Here is a 19,897-nt window from a genome sequence, read left to right as displayed (position 1 = left end):
GAGGAAAACACCTGCCAGTCTCTCTGGAGTTTTCCGTTGGTAAAAAGGAGCAGTGACCTCATATCTCCTGTAACAATTTATTAGTTGTTTTGCATATATGGAATACATTGTCACCCCTGTTTTCAGTAGAAACACCAACATACCACAGTTTGTGCTACTGACATTCGGGAATTACTTTTTTCTTTTGTCTAAGTGATGCAGTTTGAAAATTTTAAGCTTTTTTTTTTCCTGTACACCTTTTAAATTAGTAACTACATATATATGGGAGTTTTTCTGGGTATGAAGAATAATCTTGTGGTTCTGTTATGGAAGTACAAAATGGAGAATTTGGTACATTTGCATTTCTTTGCACAAAAATGTTCTTTGTTGTAGTAGGCCCTGATACAACCTGAGAACCTCACAGCTCATATGCAGAACTCCTTTAAGGTTTATTGTAATGGAAAATACAATTCTCTGTTTCTGCAAAAGTGTTTTTACACTTACACTTCTGCATTTTCTGCTTCTTAATGATCACAAAAATAGCAGTTCAGGTAGGGGAAAAAAAATCCTTTCACCAACCATAGGCAGTTTTTCATACATTAATCTTATCTCCTGCCTAACACCTTGTTAACATTCATGTGTTGGCATTAATGACTGAAACTGGTCCTTTTTTGCTCACAGGTTAATCACCAGCCCAGCCTCTGGCACTGAGGTCACAGAGTCACAGAGTGGTTTGGGTTAGAAGAGACCTTAAAGCCCATCCCATCCCCTGCCATGGCAGGGACACCTTCCACTGTCCCAGGTGCTCCAGCCCCAGTGTCCAGCCTGGCCTTGGGCACTGCCAGGGATCCAGGGGCAGCCACAGCTGCTCTGGGCACCCTGTGCCAGGGCTACCCTCCCTCACAGGGAGGAATTCCTGCCCCATATCCCACCCAGTCCTGCCCTCTGGCAGTGGGAAGCCATTCCCTGTGTCCTGCCCCTCCATACCCTGTCCCAAGTTCCTCTCTTGGATCCCTTTATGCCCTGGAAGGGGCTCTGAGGTCTCTTCAGACTCTTCTTCTCCAGGTGAGCACCCCCAGCTCCCCAGCCTGGCTCCAGAGGGGCTCCAGCCCTTGGAGCATCTCCATGGGCTCCTCTGGACCCTCCAGCAGCCCCAGGTCCCCCCTGTGCTGGCCCGGGGCTGGGGCAGCTCTGCAGGTGGGGTCTCACCTGAGGGGCAGAATCCTGCCCTCCTGCTGCCCACACCTGGGATAATCTGTAATAATCTGATGAAAAACCTCCACTGGTGCGCCATCGCATAAAGTGAGGTTTGTATGCTATAAAATTAAAGGCAATGTGGTGATTTGATGCCTGCAAAATTCTAGCAGTTTCAGTGTTGCTATCAGGGGGAATAAAATTCTGATCGAAAGGGAGCTTTTCGAAAGAATTCTGAGCTATAATGCTCATAAACTGTTTTGTGCTCTGTTAAGGCACAGTTTGACATGTGCTGCTGGTTAACCATGCACTTTCAATTATTGCACACCCCCGCCTAAGAGCCACAGAAATTATGGAATCATTTCTCACAGGGGGGTGCTTTCCATTGCTGTTCAATAAAGGAAATGGCTTCATTTGTGCTAAACAAAGAAAGGAGGCAGGGATGGTGGCAGGGGGGCAGGACTCAGTAGCTCAGTGGCAGTAGATGGATAAATGTGTGGGGTTTGGGGAGATGCCTCTGTGTTCTTCTGGTTCCCTCTGCTGGAGTGCAGCAGGATTCCTGGCTGAACCCCTCTGAGCACATCCAGAGCTCTCTGGGCAAGTCCTTTCTGGAAACTCATTAGTGGGTTTGTTTCTGCTCCAGTTTTGGGGGTATTTTTTCAGTAGTTCCACCTGGTGCCAGTGTGTACAACCCTCTCCTGCTGGATCCCTCCCTCTGTGGCTGCTCCTGTCTTTCATCACATCTCAGCTTTGAGACTGATGAATAATATTTGGATTTCTGCAGAGCTGTGTGGGGTGTAGATGCCTGGTTCATCTTTATAGGGATGCTGCACCCATGTATGTCATTGCAGGCTCTGAAACCCCAGTCTATTAGAAAGCACGCAAATGCAGAGCTAAATTTTTGCCAATCCAAAGGTTTTTCAAAGAAAAATCTCTAAATGTCTGTGGTAGCAATTGCCCAAAAGTTTTTATCCCATTTAATTACACTGTATTGCATTAAATTGTACTTACAAAAATGGAGGACTGTCTTAACGCAGCAGAGAATTCACTTTTTAGCACGAAAATAACACAGATTTTAATAGAGCACATCATCCATCACTGCTGAACAAGTGATTCTCCATTGCTTTCCCGTTGCCACTTTCCCCCCTCATAACTTTGATGGATTTTGGAAACAGAAGTAGGTTTTCCCTTTAGAGTTTCACAATTAATCTATGCCAAGTTTAATGCAAAGTTCAATTCTCTTGCAAATAGCAGCCATTATTTGGCAGTTCATCTGTCAGATCCTGGCTTGGCTCCCTGTGTTTACTACAAAATGGGGCTGCCAGCTCTGCTTTGGGAATTATTGAAAGTTTACATTGATGAAAAGGGGATATTTGAAAAGAATTTACAGGAGCTTTCTTTCGGCTCCATAGTTTGCCTTTAGCCAAAAAAAAAAAAATGTTAAAGGCAACGTGATTTCCTCTATGATGAACATAAGTTCATTAATGCATGTTTAACACTGAGAAGTATGAACCTGTATTAACAACTGATAAAATAATTGCTGTTAATATGAGTAATTACAGCTGGCAATGTAGTAATTATTATTAATATGATTGCTTATAAAGTGCAAGGTATAGATTCAAGGGTAGTTCTAAGTGCATGAAAAATGCTTGTAAATATGGGAATAAGAAGAAAAATGTTGTCATCTATGATGGGTGGATAGTGATCTCTTGACTTTCTCTAGATGATCTTGGACTTGCCTCCTAAATAACAATACCTTTTACGCTTCAGTTTACAAAAAAATCAAACAACCCAGAAAGTATGACATTGAAGCAGAAAATAGGATAAAACACTGATGAAGAGTGTACTCTCTTATGTGGCAGGCTCTAAATGTTTTTAACATTCTATTAAAGGGATCTTAAAAGAGAGATTTCCTCCAGAGTTTCCAGTTCAGGAGTTGTTTTGGTACTATTTTCCATTGTCCTCTTCTTGTTATGAATGACTTTGTGTGTGCGTACAGAATAATAGCTAGTAATAGTCAGAACTTATTTGCTTCTCATTACAAAATCTATTTCATATCAAATTGTTGATATGAAAGGCCCCACAATAGGAATTTTCACACAAGGATAGAAAACTAAGATTGAGCATAGAAAGCAAACACTGATTAAGGCTCTATACATTGAGTCCTGCAGGGCCAACTCCAAAGTTTGAACCAGCTTTATTTATTTGTTTGTTTGTTTTTAATTTCTTTTTTTATATTTTTATTTATTTATTTGTGTGGCTGTTTTTTTGTTGTTTTCTAAGAATGCTTTTCCTGGGATTTTGTAGCCACACAGAGCTTTTAGTGAAACATGAGCCCTCACTTGTGTTGATTTTCAGTGGGTGCAGAATAGTTGTCCTTACGTGTCACAACAAGTTTTAGGCCACACACACCCCTACATAACTTAATTACATGCACATTCCATTGTTAGGAATGAAATTATTTGGCAATGTTCCATAATTTCAGTATAATATGCAGGTTTGATGTATTTAGTATTAGTTCAGTGTATTTAGTAGACATTCATTGTAATAATTTCCTTCCCCTCTGTACATTATAAAGTAATGGTACTTTAAATTCATAAATAGCACTTGTGCCAGATGTCAAACACAACTTTATAACTCTGTTTATTCAGTGTCATTCTTAGGAGCTGTGGCTTTTGTCCTTCTCAGCCACAGATGTCTTACCAGAGTCATGTTGAAGTGTAGATATTTATAAGGCAACAAGTCCCCTTCTGTCATCTAAACAAAACAATTTAGGGAAGAATTAGCTTCCCAACTGTGGTTTAAATTGTTTGGAAGGCACACAGTCACCGAGCCACCAGAGAACTCTTCTGCACAGCCACATTCCCATGACCCTGAGCCACCAGCCCGGTGCTGTGCCTTTAATAAATAATGAAACAGATGTTCTCTGGAGCCCTGGCTGTCACTCCATTTAGGTTCACTGTGTTTACAAAATAAATACAGTTGGTAGCAGCTTGCATTTCATGTCTCAGGCTGTACAACGAGCAGAATTACTGAAATAGTTTTGATTTGAATTTGTAATGTAAAGTCTTTACATGTTATCCTGGGTGCTCTATGATTTCTTTCCATACAGTGAAAAGTACTGGTTATAGATTCACTGCGAAACTTAGAATCAATACCAAAATAAATGCTACCAAGACACAAAAAACCTTTACAAAGGGTAATATGGCAAAATAGTAAAATTTGAAGGCAAAGTTTTGCCTTCTCATAGGCATATTTTTGTGAGAATTGCTAATCAAAGCTCCCAAATTTCTTCAGAAAGCACTTACACTAGAAAGATCTTTTCATTTTGAGGAAAGAGTCAGTCTGCAGGTTTTCCATTTTGAGTAACATGCCTGGCTTCCCTTTGATTTTTTGGAAAGCTTTGATTGGCAGGTAAATTTTAAAAATCAGTGTATTTATAAGACTTGTTTAACAGCTCTTACCCAATACAAAGGTACAGTTCAAAATGTAGACAGAAGGGAAACATTTTAATGTCTTGTTTTGCATCTGTGTTTTCATTGAGGGTGTTTGAAACCTAACATTTCGTTATTTCCATGGTCTTTCTTAAAAGAGTGCCAGCAAGAATGGATTTCAAATCCCAGTGTGGTTTTTAATGGAGAGTTATTGCTCTCCCCAGTTTCTGACCTAGGCTGTGCAGGGATATCCCTGAAATACAGCTGGAACAGGGGAGGGGTCATAAAGGATTTGAGGATAAAGAGGGTGTGCCCAGGACAGGGCCATCACCACATCTGTTTTGGCATTGCACATCTGGAGCTCTGGGATGAGCCTGACATGGGTGAATATATGGAATATGTGGTTTCTTCCTCTGAAATAAATGTTCCTGGTTTTCCAGAAGGGACCCTTGCTCCTTCAGAAACAGCAGATGTCTTTGGATGTGTAAAGTGTTTAAGTGATTTGGGTGTATTCCCTTTCACTGGGCCTAAATCAGGAAACATTTCCGAGCTGCTGGTGGCCTGAAAATGTCCTCCCTCTTAAGTTTCTCTGCTCAAAAATCAGATGAGAATAGCAGTCTCTGTAAAATATCTACCATGTGCCAAGTTAGAATTTTTTCTCTTTCATTTACAATAGAGATTATAAAGTTGCAGCATTTCAAGATGATCCCATCTGTAAAATCCTGGTTTTACAGTCATTGGACTGTATTCCAGATTAACCCCGTGAACAGTTTCTTCCCAGTTCTCCTGCTGTATTTTGTGTCACATTTCAGAACAGTGACAATAACACTCTGTAATTAGTCTGTGAGTCTTCAGCCACAGACTGAACACTGCCATTAAACTTTATGTATATGAGCAGTCAGTAGATTAATTTTAGTGTCCATAAATCATGGAAACAAGCCTGAACTGACACATTTTTTCTTACAGCACCATAAAAAGGAGAATCAGGAACTGAGGGCAATGTGCCTGTGCCAGTGCAGGTACCACTGCAAGGTTGTGAACAAGCTACACACTGAAATGTGTTTTAACAGCACAGTTTGTAGGGCTGGAAAGCTCTTGGTGTTTCAAGTAATAAATTAAAGGGGTGTCAATTTATCTTTCATGGCTTAGAATCTGTGCCTGTTTTTCTCTGCAGGATCCCAGAAGCAAGCACAAGTTCAAGATCCACACCTATGGGAGCCCCACCTTCTGTGACCATTGTGGGTCACTGCTCTACGGGCTCCTGCACCAGGGGATGAAATGTGACAGTGAGTGAAGCTCTCCTGCTGCCAAAGGGGTGTTCTAGAAAGGAAATGGGAGCCCTGGATAACAGCTTCTTACTTTGTTTCTCTGGAAAATACCATTTCAAATGTCAGCTATTTATAGTCCTGCTATATTTCAAGTGGATATTTCAGTACTATAATAACTTACTAATGAAAATCACCTCTTCTGCTGAGAACATGGTGTATTCAGCTTGATGTGGCTGAAGAGCCTTTGTCATGGCAGTTTTGAGAAAGGCTTTTTTTGGGCTGTCTGGATGAATACACTCTCAAAGACTGGGATTTCAGTTCAGTTTGTAGTCAAGGTCTAGTATTTTCCTTGTGTTTAATTTGTCTTGGAAGACTCCCACTAGCAAAACCTAACAATCAATTAAACCTGCCTCCCTTCATTGCTGACGTGAATGCTCTGTTTTCTTAGTCATATTCCCAGCAAGTCTTTATTCCATTTTCACTTTATTTTGCCCCTGCACTTCATTAATGATGTGTTTAGCTTTCTTAAGTAGATTATTTTATTTTGTGTTGCATTAACTCTCTACAGAAAGTATTGCAAGACAGAAACCAGCCATGGCATTTGGTTGAAAAACAGGCAGCTGTAATCTGAAAGTCTTGCCAATAATTAAGCATTTAGTCTTAATTTTCACTTTTAATTAATTTTCACTAAATTTTTAGCTTCTCATGGGTGTCTGAACCATTTTTATGTCCACAGCCTGTGATATGAATGTTCACAAGCAATGTGTGATAAATGTCCCAAGCCTCTGTGGCATGGACCACACCGAGAAGAGAGGAAGGATTTATCTGAAAGCTGAAGTCACTGGTGACAAACTGGAAGTTACAGGTAATCAGCTCATTTTGGAGTGTTTCAGGTTTTATAAATCTATGATACACACTCTTGAGTGTGTGTAACTTGGTCAGATCTTTGTGCATCAAAGCTGCTGATGGAAAATTTCCTTCCAGAAGTGGGAGGATTTCATACAACATGGCTTTGGATCAAGGAACTCTGTGACGTTGTGTTCATAAAAATAAATAGGAGAAAGGAAATCTGTAGTAACAGCTTTAAAAACTTGGAATTATTAATTAGAAAATCACTGTATTTTCAGTTTTCCTTGTTAAAAACAGCCCAGCAGGATGAGTTGCTGTTCAGGAAGTTACCCATCATCTTCAGAGCATGAGAGATGCACTAAACCTTCATCAGCTGAGGAGTTGTTTCCTGTATTTCAGAGTATTGAATAAACAAAGGCAACTGGGATTCAATCCCAAATACTGCTCCCAGTGAGTTTTAAAATTAAAAAAAAAAAAGATAGTTCTCACATTCTATAAGCTTAAGGTTACCAAGATGGGGAGGAGGCAGAGAAAAGAAGGAAGGAGAGGGTGGCAGTTCCTTTCCTAGGAAGTGTTTCTCTGGGATTTGTGAATTAGCTGTGGTTGTGCACAGGCAGACATGCACACCCACCCCCCATGGACCCCTCCCAAGCCTGAAATTCCAGAAAATACTCCATGAAACCAGAACAGGGTACAGTGCTTCTATTGCTGCCTGTTTGGTGGTGCAAAATGGAATTGAATTCGGGGACAAAGTCAGAGCAGGACAAAGTTGAAAGTTTCTTAGAACATCTCCTGTACATAGAGAAAATCAGACCATCACTGAATTTTCAGCTTCCAGACCCAGCAAACTACCCTGCTGACATTATTTCTCTGTGGCTTTGTTCTCTCTAAATCCAAATACCCCCATATTCTCCTGTCAAATCCTGTAGAATGCTTTGAAAAGGAAAAGTTTGATAAAATTTAGTTAGAAAGGATCAGAATAGATCCCAAGTGATGCTTAATTGTGGCTTAACTTTTCAAAGAGCTTCCTGTCAACGTGGGAGGGGGAAATTTGTCCAAGGTACTGTCATTAACAGAAGGTGGTTTCACTTAGTAATGAGGCGTTTCAGAGATGGTGATGCAGCTTCTAAAAGTAATTGTACCATGAGAAGGAATTAATTTAAAAATCATCCGAGTGACAAAATTTAATATTTGCTTTATTCTGGGCTGTTCTGCAGCAAGGCTCTTAAATATGGCTTAAACTTTCTGCAATAATACACATAATTTGACAAATAACATGTGCTTATTTCCTGATGATTCAGTTGGTTTTTAATCCTTTTAGGGACAAAAGCGTTTATCACAGGTCATTGTGGACACAAGGCACTGTAGAGTGATTATATAAACAGGGACTCTTTTAGTTCACAGTTTTATTTGAAAAGATCTTGTCTGAGAGGTGAACATGGTAAAATTGTAATAGGCTCTTTTTGGTGTGTTTACACTTGGCAAATGGCATTTGTGTCGTGTTTTAAATAAAATATTTCCATCCCCCAATTAAGTAGCTTTCTGGACAACAAGAAGAATGTTTACTATATCTTTGTTATATATAAAACAGTAGCAGTGCTGTTGTAGTGGTTGAGGCTTGTCAGCACTTCCAAGCTTTTTTTAAATAAAAATTACAATTGTCCTGAAAGCAAGTTGCTTTTTTTTTTTTTAACATAAAAAATACCATATGGCTTAAGCCAAAATGACATTTCAGGTGTCTTTTGTGTATGTTTAACTGAAAAGGAAATTAGCAATTGCCAGTTGATGGGAATATTACAAAATGCAAAAATATTTTCCTAGAATGCCATTGATTTATTGACAAAGGCTTTTTTAGAATATGCAGTTCTCAGAGCTCCCAGGCACACCATCACTGCCTTTAGCTTTGAGAAAGGAGGTGAATTAAATGTCCAGGAGGTTTAGGAACAGCAGGAGAAATAACCAGTGACTGACTGGTTTGAGCCTTTGTCTGAATCTTCTTCAAAGGAATTGCTCCATAGGTGTGAACTCCTTCAGCTGAATCCTTCAGTATCCCTGCTCTGCATCCTATTTTGGTTGTTAATTCATTCCTGCTGATTTTTTTCCAGCCAGCCTTGCTTGCATGCAAAACATTTTTGCTGCTGAGCAGGGACCTGCCACTGGTGTTGGCAAATGGCAGATCCATGGGCACCCAACTATGGCAGCCCCACCAGGGCACAGCTGGCAAAGGACAGCTGCAGGATGTGGTCTTTAGGGGACATGGTTTGTTTAGCACTTCCCAATTTTGCTTTTCTGTCTGCTTCTCTGAGGGCTCTTGTGTTACCTTTTGTTTCCAAGAAGCCCCACAATATGTGTTTTCCTGATAAAAGGTTGGAAATAGGGCTGGTTTTTAATTCCTGGTGAATTCTAGGAAGGAGCTGCCCAGTGACTCCCTCAGATTATCCACAATCTCTGATTTGGCAGGTTCTGAATGAAATTAATGGTGGGAATAATTCAGTCCTATGTATAAACACATTTAATTCCAATTAATGAGGTCAGATCTTCAACCCAGGTGCATCAGTGTGGACACAAAGGTTTTTCTGTGGGAACTGTAGAGACTCTGCAACACTTCACAGACAAAAGTTGGAATTTTGGATTGATATCCTTTGCCATAACCTCACCATCCTCTCCAGGGCTACTCAATCTGCCCCATTCAGTGCTCATTTGTGGTGTAATTCTTAAACATCAGTGGTTTATTTTCAATGGTTGAGTTACTTGCTTGAGAGTTGCATTGAATATTAATAATTTATGGCGCTTGCAGTACAGAAATGTGGTAGTTTTCTTTTTATAGAAACACTCTTGAAATGCATATTTCTGAAATCTCCGAGTTCGTGACCCTTTCACAGGTTGGATTGACGTGGGGAGTTTGCTCTTAAGCATAGTAAAGTGCTTTTTTCTATTCTTAATCTCCACTTTTTACACTGAATTTTCTTTCTCCTGATGTGTGCTGAAAGTTTTTTCACTCTTACATTTACTCCTTGACCCATCGTATAATTTAGGGCTCTTCTGAGTGAGCTCGTAGGTGGTTGAATCACAGTTCTGATTTTTTTAACTTTATTTTTTGAATTCTTTTTATAGTGAATGAACAATAACCTTTGGGAGAAAAATAACCCCATCTGGTGTACTGATATATAAAATGCTGCCACAATATTGGGGCTTTAAACTGTGGCCTCTCAGGCACTGGAAGTTGCAAGTGACAGCAGCTGACAAGGAGGATCTGCCCTCCTGACACTCATTTAGAGACAGGATGGTGGTGACTCTCTGGCAGCTAATGCACCCCCTGTTACATAAATCTGATTAAAACTCATATAAGGCACAGCCTAAAATTCTCAAGGGGGTTTTAACTGTATTTTCCTAAGATGCAAGAGTCAGAAAATGTGGTTTTATTCTTCAGTGGTGCTCCTGTTATTTAAAAGCAGAGGAGAGCTGGCAGTGATGCCTGCAGAGGTTGGGAGCACAGCAGTGATCTCCCCAGGAGCTCCGTGCTCCCCACTGGACATTTCCCAGATTATTTATGAATATGGGAGTGCTGAGCCATCTCCTGGCACTGCACATGAATGTCCTGCCTTGCAGCTGGGGCAGGAGCCTGCACCCAGACAGGCTGGGGACACAAAGTGCAGAATTCTGGCACATTCCAAGGTTCTCATCTTGAGAGAAAATTGCTTCCTTAAAAGACCCCACCACACACACTCTAATAATTTTATTTTTATTTTCTAGGTCAGTGGTAGTGTCTGTCTTTGTTAGCATTAATTTCATAATATCTGCAGCTGATTTTAAAAGGGAACATACATGAGTATTCTGGCTGTTTGACCAGCTTTTAGTATCAAATGACTGTAAAGGAATCCCAAATAATTGTTTCCACATGGGAGACATTTTTAATGTCTCAAAAAACATGAATCTCATGGTTTACTTCACTAATATCTTCTTTCTGACATTCCCAGAATCTGCAGGGTTGCTGCAGTCATTACAGGAAAAGCTGTGCCTTTAGCAATGCCAGACCTGGTGAACTAAAAGCTTCCTTCCCACTTCAGTCATTAAATTTACTTCACCATGAAGAAATAGGCAATACAAGGTGTTTAAAAAAAAATTTGATTTTTCAGTAATGGCCATCTGCCTGCATCCAAAAATATTAACTAGATCCTATATATTTATATAAGATAAGAAATGTAACAGCCTGGTGCCTTTTCCAGATTATTTATTCCATCTTGTGGTAAGATTTTTGTTTCATTAAGCAGCTGTCCTGCCCAGTAGTGCGTATATTTTAAGATGGTATTTTTTGTAAAGATATTCTCCATTAAAACTAAAATAGAATTGCTTGTATGAGATTTCCAGGTAAACTTGAACCTGGAGAACGTACTGCAGACACAAGAATTTAGGAAGCAGTGTTAGAGGTGATGGTACAATTTTTGTTAGTAGGAGAGAATATCATAATAAATATAGAGGAATCAAGTCTCATGCAACATTGGCTCATTTTTCTTCTTGCTCTAGACAAGGATATTCATCAACTGTTCCTTGTACATCACCTGTACAGTGCAGGTGTTCATTATGTTGCCATTTTTCAGGGCTCAGACACTGGGCTTGGGAGGGAGATGAAAAGAAATCTTCACTGGGCAAGGGAGTAATATGGAATAGAGAAAAGTCTTATCTCTGAAAGCCCTTTTAGTGATGAAAACTACAGAGACTGAAAATTGCCTGGAAAGCAGGATTTGTTTCAGAGTCAGTTGTACCTGTGAGTCACAGGCAGCTCCAGAAAGGAAGCATTCAGTGAGTTTTAATAAAGTCTCCTAATAAATCTTCAATAAAAGTTGAGCAGTTTTGGAGGCAACTTTGGGTTCTGCAAAGAGTACAAATCCAAAAATGGGAAGAAAGACTATTTTCAGTAATATGTAAATCTTTTAAATTGTGATTGAGCACAAGGGTACTGGGGAAAAAGTTCCTTGGCTGGGAGTACAAGATGCTTTGTCACTCTCTAAGGCATCTATCTGTAAACTGGTCAAATCAGAAAATCTGCACCAGAAACTTCTTCAGGAGGCAACGAGAACTTTGGAACAATTTGGAACAGCTTTGTTGTGAGGAGACAGGAACTTTATGGTGCATTGGAGCTAACAGCAGTCTCCCTTTTCCTTCATTTCTCTGGACACTGTACCAGGTGAGACCACTGGAATCTTGCAGTGTCTCTTAAAAGCAGCTTTTGGCACGAGGGTGAGAGATTTCTGCTCACTAAGCTGCCTGCAGGACTAAAAGATTGGCAAGAAATGGGTACTGTGATTAGTAAACTGTTTTATTATCCACATTTGGGCATTCAGGAAAAAGGGAGCTGTGACTCACTTGTAAAGGACCTGAGTGGACTCATGCTCGAATCATTCAGCATTGTCCTAGGGGCAAAAACATTTATTTAGTCATTCCCATGATTAAATTTATCTGCTGTACTGCAAGAAGCTGTAAATCCACAACTCTTGACCTGCACAATCTCAGGGAGAAAGTTTCAGCTTTGTCATCCTCTCTCTGAATTCCTTAAAATCCTGCCTGAAATTTTCCTCTTTACAAGAAATGTCAGTTGCTCTCTGCCAGCCCACTCTGTTTTATTTAGGTTTTTATTTAAAGTATGAATACCTAAGAACCAGCTCTGTATTTGCTCATGTCCTTACACTATTCCTGGAAAAGTGGGTGTCCCAGTTTTAGGCATGGCTCCTGGATGCATACTGCAGGTTTATAAACAGCACTGGATAGAAGAGCCAGAGGACAGCCATCAAATAATCTGCATTTTCCACTAAATACACATTTATGATCTGCATTAACAAGGAGGAGGAAATTGGCACGTTTTGTCCATAATGCAAGTTGACAATTATTTCTGGGTTTTAGAAGAAAACCTGAGCAAGACTGGATTTGTTGGAGACATCAATCCATACTTTGTTGTCTTTTTATCTGTGGGCTTTCTCAGTCCCCATTAAGAGCCCAATCTGGATAAAATGTTAATGAATTTAGCTGGTGGCAGCTGCCTTGCTCAGTACAGAGATTATTATCAACCTTAATATTTATGACAGAAAACTAACAAGTGGTATTTCATATTTCTACCCAAAATGAGGCTGAGCTGCACCTCCCTTCAACCTTCTTTTATTTAGAGCAGCATCTCTATCACAGTGTTGAGTTTAATTAACCAATAATTGCCAAGCAGGATGAGATTGCTTGCTATGGTTACAATTATAGCAGAATTCAGCCACTGTAAATTGATTTATTTTCGTGGAGTTATTTTTCATTTTGGCTTTCTTAACCACACACGAGAGATATTGCCTTTGGTGGGGAGGGGAATCTCTTCTTCATGTCGTTCCCCCAGAGAAACCTGATCTGTCCCATTAAAAATAGGGCACATTAAAGAGATGAACCACTTGGTTGCTAATTCTTGATAAGCACTATTTAGAACAAGTATCATCACGCTGTTTCCTCAGGAAAAGAGGTGCTAAGTCAATTGGAAAAAGATGTCTGAGGGTATTAATTATGCAGACAAAAGTACAAATGGGCCAGATATCTCAAAACAGGGAGTGAGATAATGACTTCGTTAGCAGCCTGCGTTTAGTACCTTGCATTTTTCCTTCCCAATTAATCTCTGAGCTTCTCTTTCTTGCATTTAGAGGGGTTTTTTTTCCCCTATTTTCTGTGTTTGCTGCAGGAGAAGGCAGCAATTTTGCACATGCTGCCACGTCCTCCTGCTGCCAGAGTTGATTTGCAGAATTTATCAGAGCTGAGCAGGGGTGGCTTTGTCCAGGGATCTCTCTATGGCAGAGCCTCCACATCCACCCAGCCAATCACTCAAAATTCTGCCTGTTTCACACTGAGCCTCTGCAGGTGAAATTTAAACATAAAAGCTCAGCCTGAAGATGCTAAAATTAAGCAATTTTGTTCAGAGATTCTTAGCAGAAAACTTACTAGTGTGTATTTTTAGGAAGCTGTAGAACATGTGGAGAGTTCTGCTCCTCACTCATGGCAAAGTGCAGCGTAGAAATAAAAATCAAGAGGTGGATTTTGAAGTAATAGCTCCAGTGACAAACCTAGCAGTGCAGTCACAAAAATCATGACAAAACCCCCACCAAATAAGCAATAATAAACCCAAATATAGGATGAGAGAAAGCAGCTTCTACTGAAAGCTGTCACTTCATCCTTCACATGCTTCATGGTTTTTAATCCCTTTGGGATTGTAAATACTTTGCTAAAATAAGTTATTTAATCTCAATGTTATTCCTTGGAAGTACTTGAAGATTCTTTTCAGTGCACTAAATTTTAAAAATTGGGTATTTTGGTCTTTTTTCATGGGTTGAAAAGAAATGTTTTTCCAGCTGACCACAGGTGTGAAGATTCCCAGAGGGCAAACTTAGAGTAAGTGAGAGTGGGGACAATTTCTTTGGTCTGAAAGGAATCATTTCCCCAGCTGCAAAACCCTGTCAGCTTTACACATGAATTGTGGAAAAGTACAAATGAAATGGTCTGCAAGAAAAATGCATGGTTCTGTTCTTTTCTTTTAACACACAGTGGTTTTTGTCCTGATACCATTCTTTGAGCAATACACTGAGTGAATAGAATTGCACTTTATTCTAAAATTTTAGCCCATAAGCATTTTCTGTCTCTCCTTCTAAAACCAGAAATTTAAGAAACTTAATCAGAATCAACTGTTAGGTCAAGTTAATGTGATTCGTTTCCAGCCATGATCTAATTTCATTAATTAATTTACATCAGAGTATCTGTTCTGCATGAGAATTATCTTGACAAATAGAGTCTTACAAATCAGTAACTCACATTCCTGTACTCCTCTTATTATATATATAAAATAATATATGTTGTTTGGATGCCTTTTAACCTCCGTGCTGGGAAACAACAGATTGAAATCCTGGGAAGGTCTAGAATTTTAGGGTTGTAGTATAAAAATTCCATTGAAATCTGGGGGAAAAGGAGGACAATATCTTGAGCAAACAGTAAATATTTGTTGCTGAAGATCCTGACACTTTTTTTTTTTTTGCACTAGCTCTGACTGACTTTTCTGACTTTTGAACGGCTCTAAAGTCCAAATTTCTGTAGGAAACACTTTTCACCAAGAAATATTAAGTTGCTTAAAGGTTGATCTTTCCTGAATTTCCCTTCAGATTTCTTCAGTTAGGTAGGTAGATTTTAGAAAGCCCTTCTGAATGAAAGCAGTGTCAGTCCTGGATAATCTCTCCAGTGGCTCTCAAAGGCTGGAAATCCTTCCTCCCTCAGGAACCATGGCACACCCAAAGCTTCTTGCAGTCTTCATTCCAGAAACTGCTCTAACCTTAACGTCTGGCTGTCACAAGGGAATTCCTGGGTGGAAGCTGTTCTTTGTCCCAGACAAGCCCAGGGAGTTGCTGTCCCCAAGTTTTGAGATGCCCAGCTGTGAGCTCCAAACTCCCCATCCCAGCCTGATCCCAGTTCATCGCAGCACCTGGTTTGGGTGGGTTTCACAGGCTGAGGAAAATTCACCTTTTATTCTTCAGAGTTCTTCTCCCAGGATGTGTAAATGTTGCTCATGTCAGCAGGAGCGAGGGCAGTGCTGGCTGTGCTCGCCCTTCGGGACGTTCCCAGCTGCAGGTTCCTGATTGTTCCCTCTCTCCTTGGGATCAGGAACAACTCGAGATAAATTAACTCACTTCGTTTCTTCCTTTGGCGTTGTAAAAGTAGAAAGCTGCATTAGGATTTTTGTGAAGCTGGAGCTCCACTAGTCTTCCCTGCACTTTTCCTTTGGTTGCTGTCATGACAATGCTCACAACGATTCCATCTGACAACTAATGAGCCGTGAATCCGTGGGAAGGGTGGTGGTAGAAACCTTCCAAAGAGGGCTTGTGTCAAACACCTGCTCCTCTGCAATCCCCTGTGATCTGGCTGCGGCTCTTGCAGTATTTGGCTCCTAATCTGTGGTTGTATAACCTAAGAGTGATGAGGGAACAAAAGCACAAAGAATTGGTACCTGCTTAGAAAAATTACAGTGATGGATTTGGGTATTTAATCATTGCACTGCAGGGAGAGCTGCCTGGAAGCTGTTCCTTGCTTGTGAATCACTCTTCTCTCCTGTCATTGCTCCCTGCTATTCTTATAAATATCACTCAGTACAACCTTTCTTTACAACAAGTTGTTTCTCCCATGCCAAGTCTGACAGGTGGGTTTCACATCTTATTTATTTGTCAACATGCTTCAGTAGCTCTGATCTGACATGTAATTTCTTTCTTAAGAGTGATGTGTAATCCTGTGTTTTATATTGACAGTGAGAGAAGCAAAAAACCTCATTCCCATGGATCCAAATGGACTTTCAGATCCTTATGTCAAACTGAAGCTCATCCCAGATCCTAAGAATGAGAGTAAACAAAAAACAAAAACCATCCGTTCCACCCTGAATCCGGACTGGAATGAGTCATTCACGTTGTGAGTTTAACACCCTGATTTACTGGGGGGTCTTTGGATGCATTCAGTTGTTTATTTCAGTGCTGACAATTCCTCCATTTCTGTCCTTCTTTAGTAAATTAAAACCTACAGACAAAGATCGCCGGTTATCCGTAGAGGTCTGGGACTGGGATCGAACAACCAGGAATGATTTCATGGGATCTCTCTCTTTTGGGGTGTCAGAGCTTATGAAAATGCCAGCCAGTGGATGGTAAGAGTTTCTGAAAAGAGAAGGAGAAGGAGATAATATGTCATCAAAAGTTTTAAACCTGTCTTTTTTTTTTTTTTCAATGTGATCTACCTGTTTGGAGTTTTTCTCTGTGTTTCAAGCTATAAATTCACTGAAAGTGCAACTAAACCTTGGGAACACATGCTATATATATCAAAGGGGAATAATAAAACAATTTCTTTTCTTTTATGGTGTTCCTGAAACTTCTGCTGGAGCCAGGAGCTGCTGCAAACTCAATTCTGTGTACACAGTCTTGTGATACAAATTTTATTTTTATCTCCAATATGATGTGTTCAATACTAAGTGTATCATGTTATATATAGCTCTGCAAACTGAAAGCACATGGAAACTGATCTCATAAAATGGCACCTCATTACCTGCCAGGAGAGGGGCAGAACTCATCACATCTCACAAAGGACATTTCTTCAAAGACACTTGTTTAGGGCTATGGAAGCACTGGAGACAAAGGCTCCTCCTCAGGGTTGGTGTCTCCCATCAGATCCCAGGATGAGTGGGAAGAATCTCCGTTTCCGTTTAACTGCCTTGACAGATAGTTTGGGATTAAAGATCTGATTTCGGGTAAAATATATTCTATTTCTGATTTTGCTTCAGATCCTTGAGATCAGTTCTTTGCATACCTGTGATGTTGATACAAACCACACAGAAACAACGAAATCAGATTCTAAATCTGTCAAGAAAAAATGTAAAGTCACCAATTTTTTCTGGAATCTACCACAGGTACAAGCTGTTGAATCAAGAAGAGGGTGAATATTACAACGTTCCAATTCCAGATGCTGATGAAGATGGAAATGCAGAGCTCCGACAGAAGTTTGAGGTGAGGATTAAACACAAATGTATGCAACTAAATATTACATTTATTTTTCCCTTTACTGAAAACAAACAAAAAAAGCCTGTTAAATGATACATATGGTAGAGTGCTCCTATTTCTGTCCCTGTGACAGCTCTGTGTGTCTTTGCATTTTCTTGAAGATTGGACCAAATGGTTTAATTCAGAGGTGGCATCATTTTCCTGACAGTTCAGCTTCTCTGCTATGACACTTAGAAGTTGGTATTTTAAAATATGTTATGTCAAGCATATGTAATAATTTCAATGTCTTTTAACAATTGCTGCAAAATCTGCCAGCCACTATCACTGATACCTGCATTATTTGACAAATTAAATTCTCAGAAACAGTGGTATTTTAATGCTTTGAATGCTTCACACTGTAACTTGGGGTGTTTTAAGAAAATACTTTCAATATTCATGCTTTGGAGCATTAAAGTCTTTGCAGAAGGTTTTAATGTGAAAATCTGATCTCTGTAGTGAGGGGAATGACGTTGGTGTTCTTTAAGGATCAGAGATATTGCTGGGTGTGTACAAAAAAGAAAAGTCCAGAGAAAAGTGATGCTTTCTGCAGTGTCTTGCTTCCTGTGGTGCCAGCTGGAGAAGTTGGTAGCCACAACAATGGTCTCATGTGCCACACAAAGGAGTTTTTTCTGTTAGTGATCAGACTCTACCTCTTCTGACAACCACAGCCAGAATTACAACAAAATATTTGCTGGCCACTGAGCCCAGGAGCAGGACAGGTATGGCCTGGTGGGAAGGGTTTGCTGGTCCAGCTCCTTTCCCCTGCCTGCTCTCCCAGCTGCACGCATAGCCAGGAGCTGGAAATATTCCAATCTGCACTGTTTACAACCTTAGCCAAGCTGTTTATCCAAAACATAATGAATGTACCTGTTGTGCATAAACAAACCTGCCCGTTCCTTTCAACCTGAAATGGCAATTTTCTATGTTCACCATCAGGCAGAATTCTCCATTGTTATTATAAAAGATGGGTTAACCCACGAAAGTGAGGAAAAACGGCACATGTTCAACTTTCAAGAAAGAAAAAGAAAAGGTGCACCAATTTCTTCTGAACGCTTTTGGATCAGCTCCCATGTCTGCAGCATGAACTATGATTTTTGTTACACATTTGAGAAGTATTTGAGCCTCCATTCCATTTTCCTTTCTTTACAGTTGTGATCTGACCAGTGTGATTTCATTTTGCTGCACTCGGTCATTTGCTATTCAAGATCATGTTTATTTTTTATCCTCCCTAGAAAGAATAGCTTCTAAAGTAATTCTGTCCATGTTTCTGTGCGTTATGCAGAGCCTGGAATTGGGTGGATATTTATATATTGGTGATACAGGTATAAAAAATTTACCTGTTTTTTCTCAGGTCAGAGCATGGAGACAAAGTCATTAAAATTGCCCACTTCAAAATGTCAGATATTACATGCAGTATGTTTGCATATTGAATTTACAGTCTCTGAGGTTGGTTCTTAATCCTGCTGTAAATACTTTGGTTGCAGGAGGAACAGTCAGGGTTTATCCATGTCCTGCAATGAAGTGGAGTAGAAATCCTGAGTAGATTCCAGTGTAAAACTACTGGACCTGGTCCCAGAGACAGCAGCTTCACCAAGGGGCAGCTCTGCCTCAGAAATAATTAGTCTGTCTCAAAGTCTAATTAGTTCAGCCTCAGCACTGTGTGTTTGGGGCTGTCCCTGTTCTGGGCTAGCCTGCTTGGTGCTGTTTGAGTGACTGAATTAATCCAGGGAAGGGAATGGGTCTTCATTAGGCACACGGTGTCTCCAGTGATTGTAATTACCCAAGCTGGACAATGAACAGTTTTCAAACTTAGTGATGATAAATGAGAGTGTTGGTAGCTGAACAATCCCTGTAATTGTACCAAGGCCAAGGCTGGTGTAATGTGGTGTTACATGGCTGAAGGGTTTGGGTTCACCCTCTTCCCCTGTCTCAAAGTTTATCATTATGAGAAGGAGCAGAGGGAAGCAGAGCCCTCCATGGAATATTCTTCCTTGGTTTCAAGGGGCATCACTGTGATGGGTTCTAAAAATTCACAGCACAGATGTCTGAATGGTGGTATTTCACTTATTAGCTATTCTGGTATGGCACAGAAGTGGTGCTGACTCTGATCATCTTCTCCTTTATTTCTGTTATCATTTATATCCTGGCTTGCACAGACATTTTATTTTAGGTGCCCTGTAATATGGAACAAGTAGAAAGCACTGAGAAAAATGCTGCTATTTGTGATTTAATGACATCATCTAAATAAATATTTCCACTGCTCTAAAATCAGCATTGGAGCCTTACAGGAAGAAGATTGCAGGTCTTGACTGTCATTTTCCTGGGGGAGTGAATTTCTTAGGAGGTTAAAAATACAGATGGACCAAGGGGTCACTCTGGGCCACCTTCCCATTTATCAGTTTATGGAAGGAGTAACTCCAGAGTTCTTCTCAATCCAGTCTGCACTCATAGTGCTTGGTCTACTTTTTGATATATGACCATGTGATTGGTAGCCAGGCTACACTGATTTGAGTACATAATGGCAAAAATTTCCACAAAAATACTGCATTACTTATATCAAATACTTAAAATAAAAAACAGTGGCCTTCAGAGTAAAGGG

General features: G+C 40.1%; 1 protein-coding gene across 2 annotated transcripts in view; it reads left to right on the top strand.

Moving 5' to 3' along the window:
- PRKCA (protein kinase C alpha) overlaps nucleotides 1-19,897 on the top strand; it is a 139,295-nt gene that overhangs the window by 86,814 nt on the left and 32,584 nt on the right. For both annotated transcript variants that reach the window (XM_062506124.1, XM_062506123.1), the window contains exons 4-8: nucleotides 5,782-5,893; nucleotides 6,612-6,740; nucleotides 16,027-16,183; nucleotides 16,278-16,412; nucleotides 17,169-17,265. In XM_062506124.1, the coding sequence (XP_062362108.1) occupies nucleotides 5,782-5,893; nucleotides 6,612-6,740; nucleotides 16,027-16,183; nucleotides 16,278-16,412; nucleotides 17,169-17,265 (630 nt within the window). The remainder of the gene's footprint in view (nucleotides 1-5,781; nucleotides 5,894-6,611; nucleotides 6,741-16,026; nucleotides 16,184-16,277; nucleotides 16,413-17,168; nucleotides 17,266-19,897) is intronic.

The sequence above is a fragment of the Cinclus cinclus genome, chromosome 20, assembly GCF_963662255.1.
Source record: "Cinclus cinclus chromosome 20, bCinCin1.1, whole genome shotgun sequence".
In the NCBI taxonomy this organism is placed as follows: domain Eukaryota; kingdom Metazoa; phylum Chordata; class Aves; order Passeriformes; family Cinclidae; genus Cinclus; species Cinclus cinclus.
Note: the sequence above shows the minus strand (reverse complement) of the source record. Positions and strands in the feature narration are given on the sequence as shown.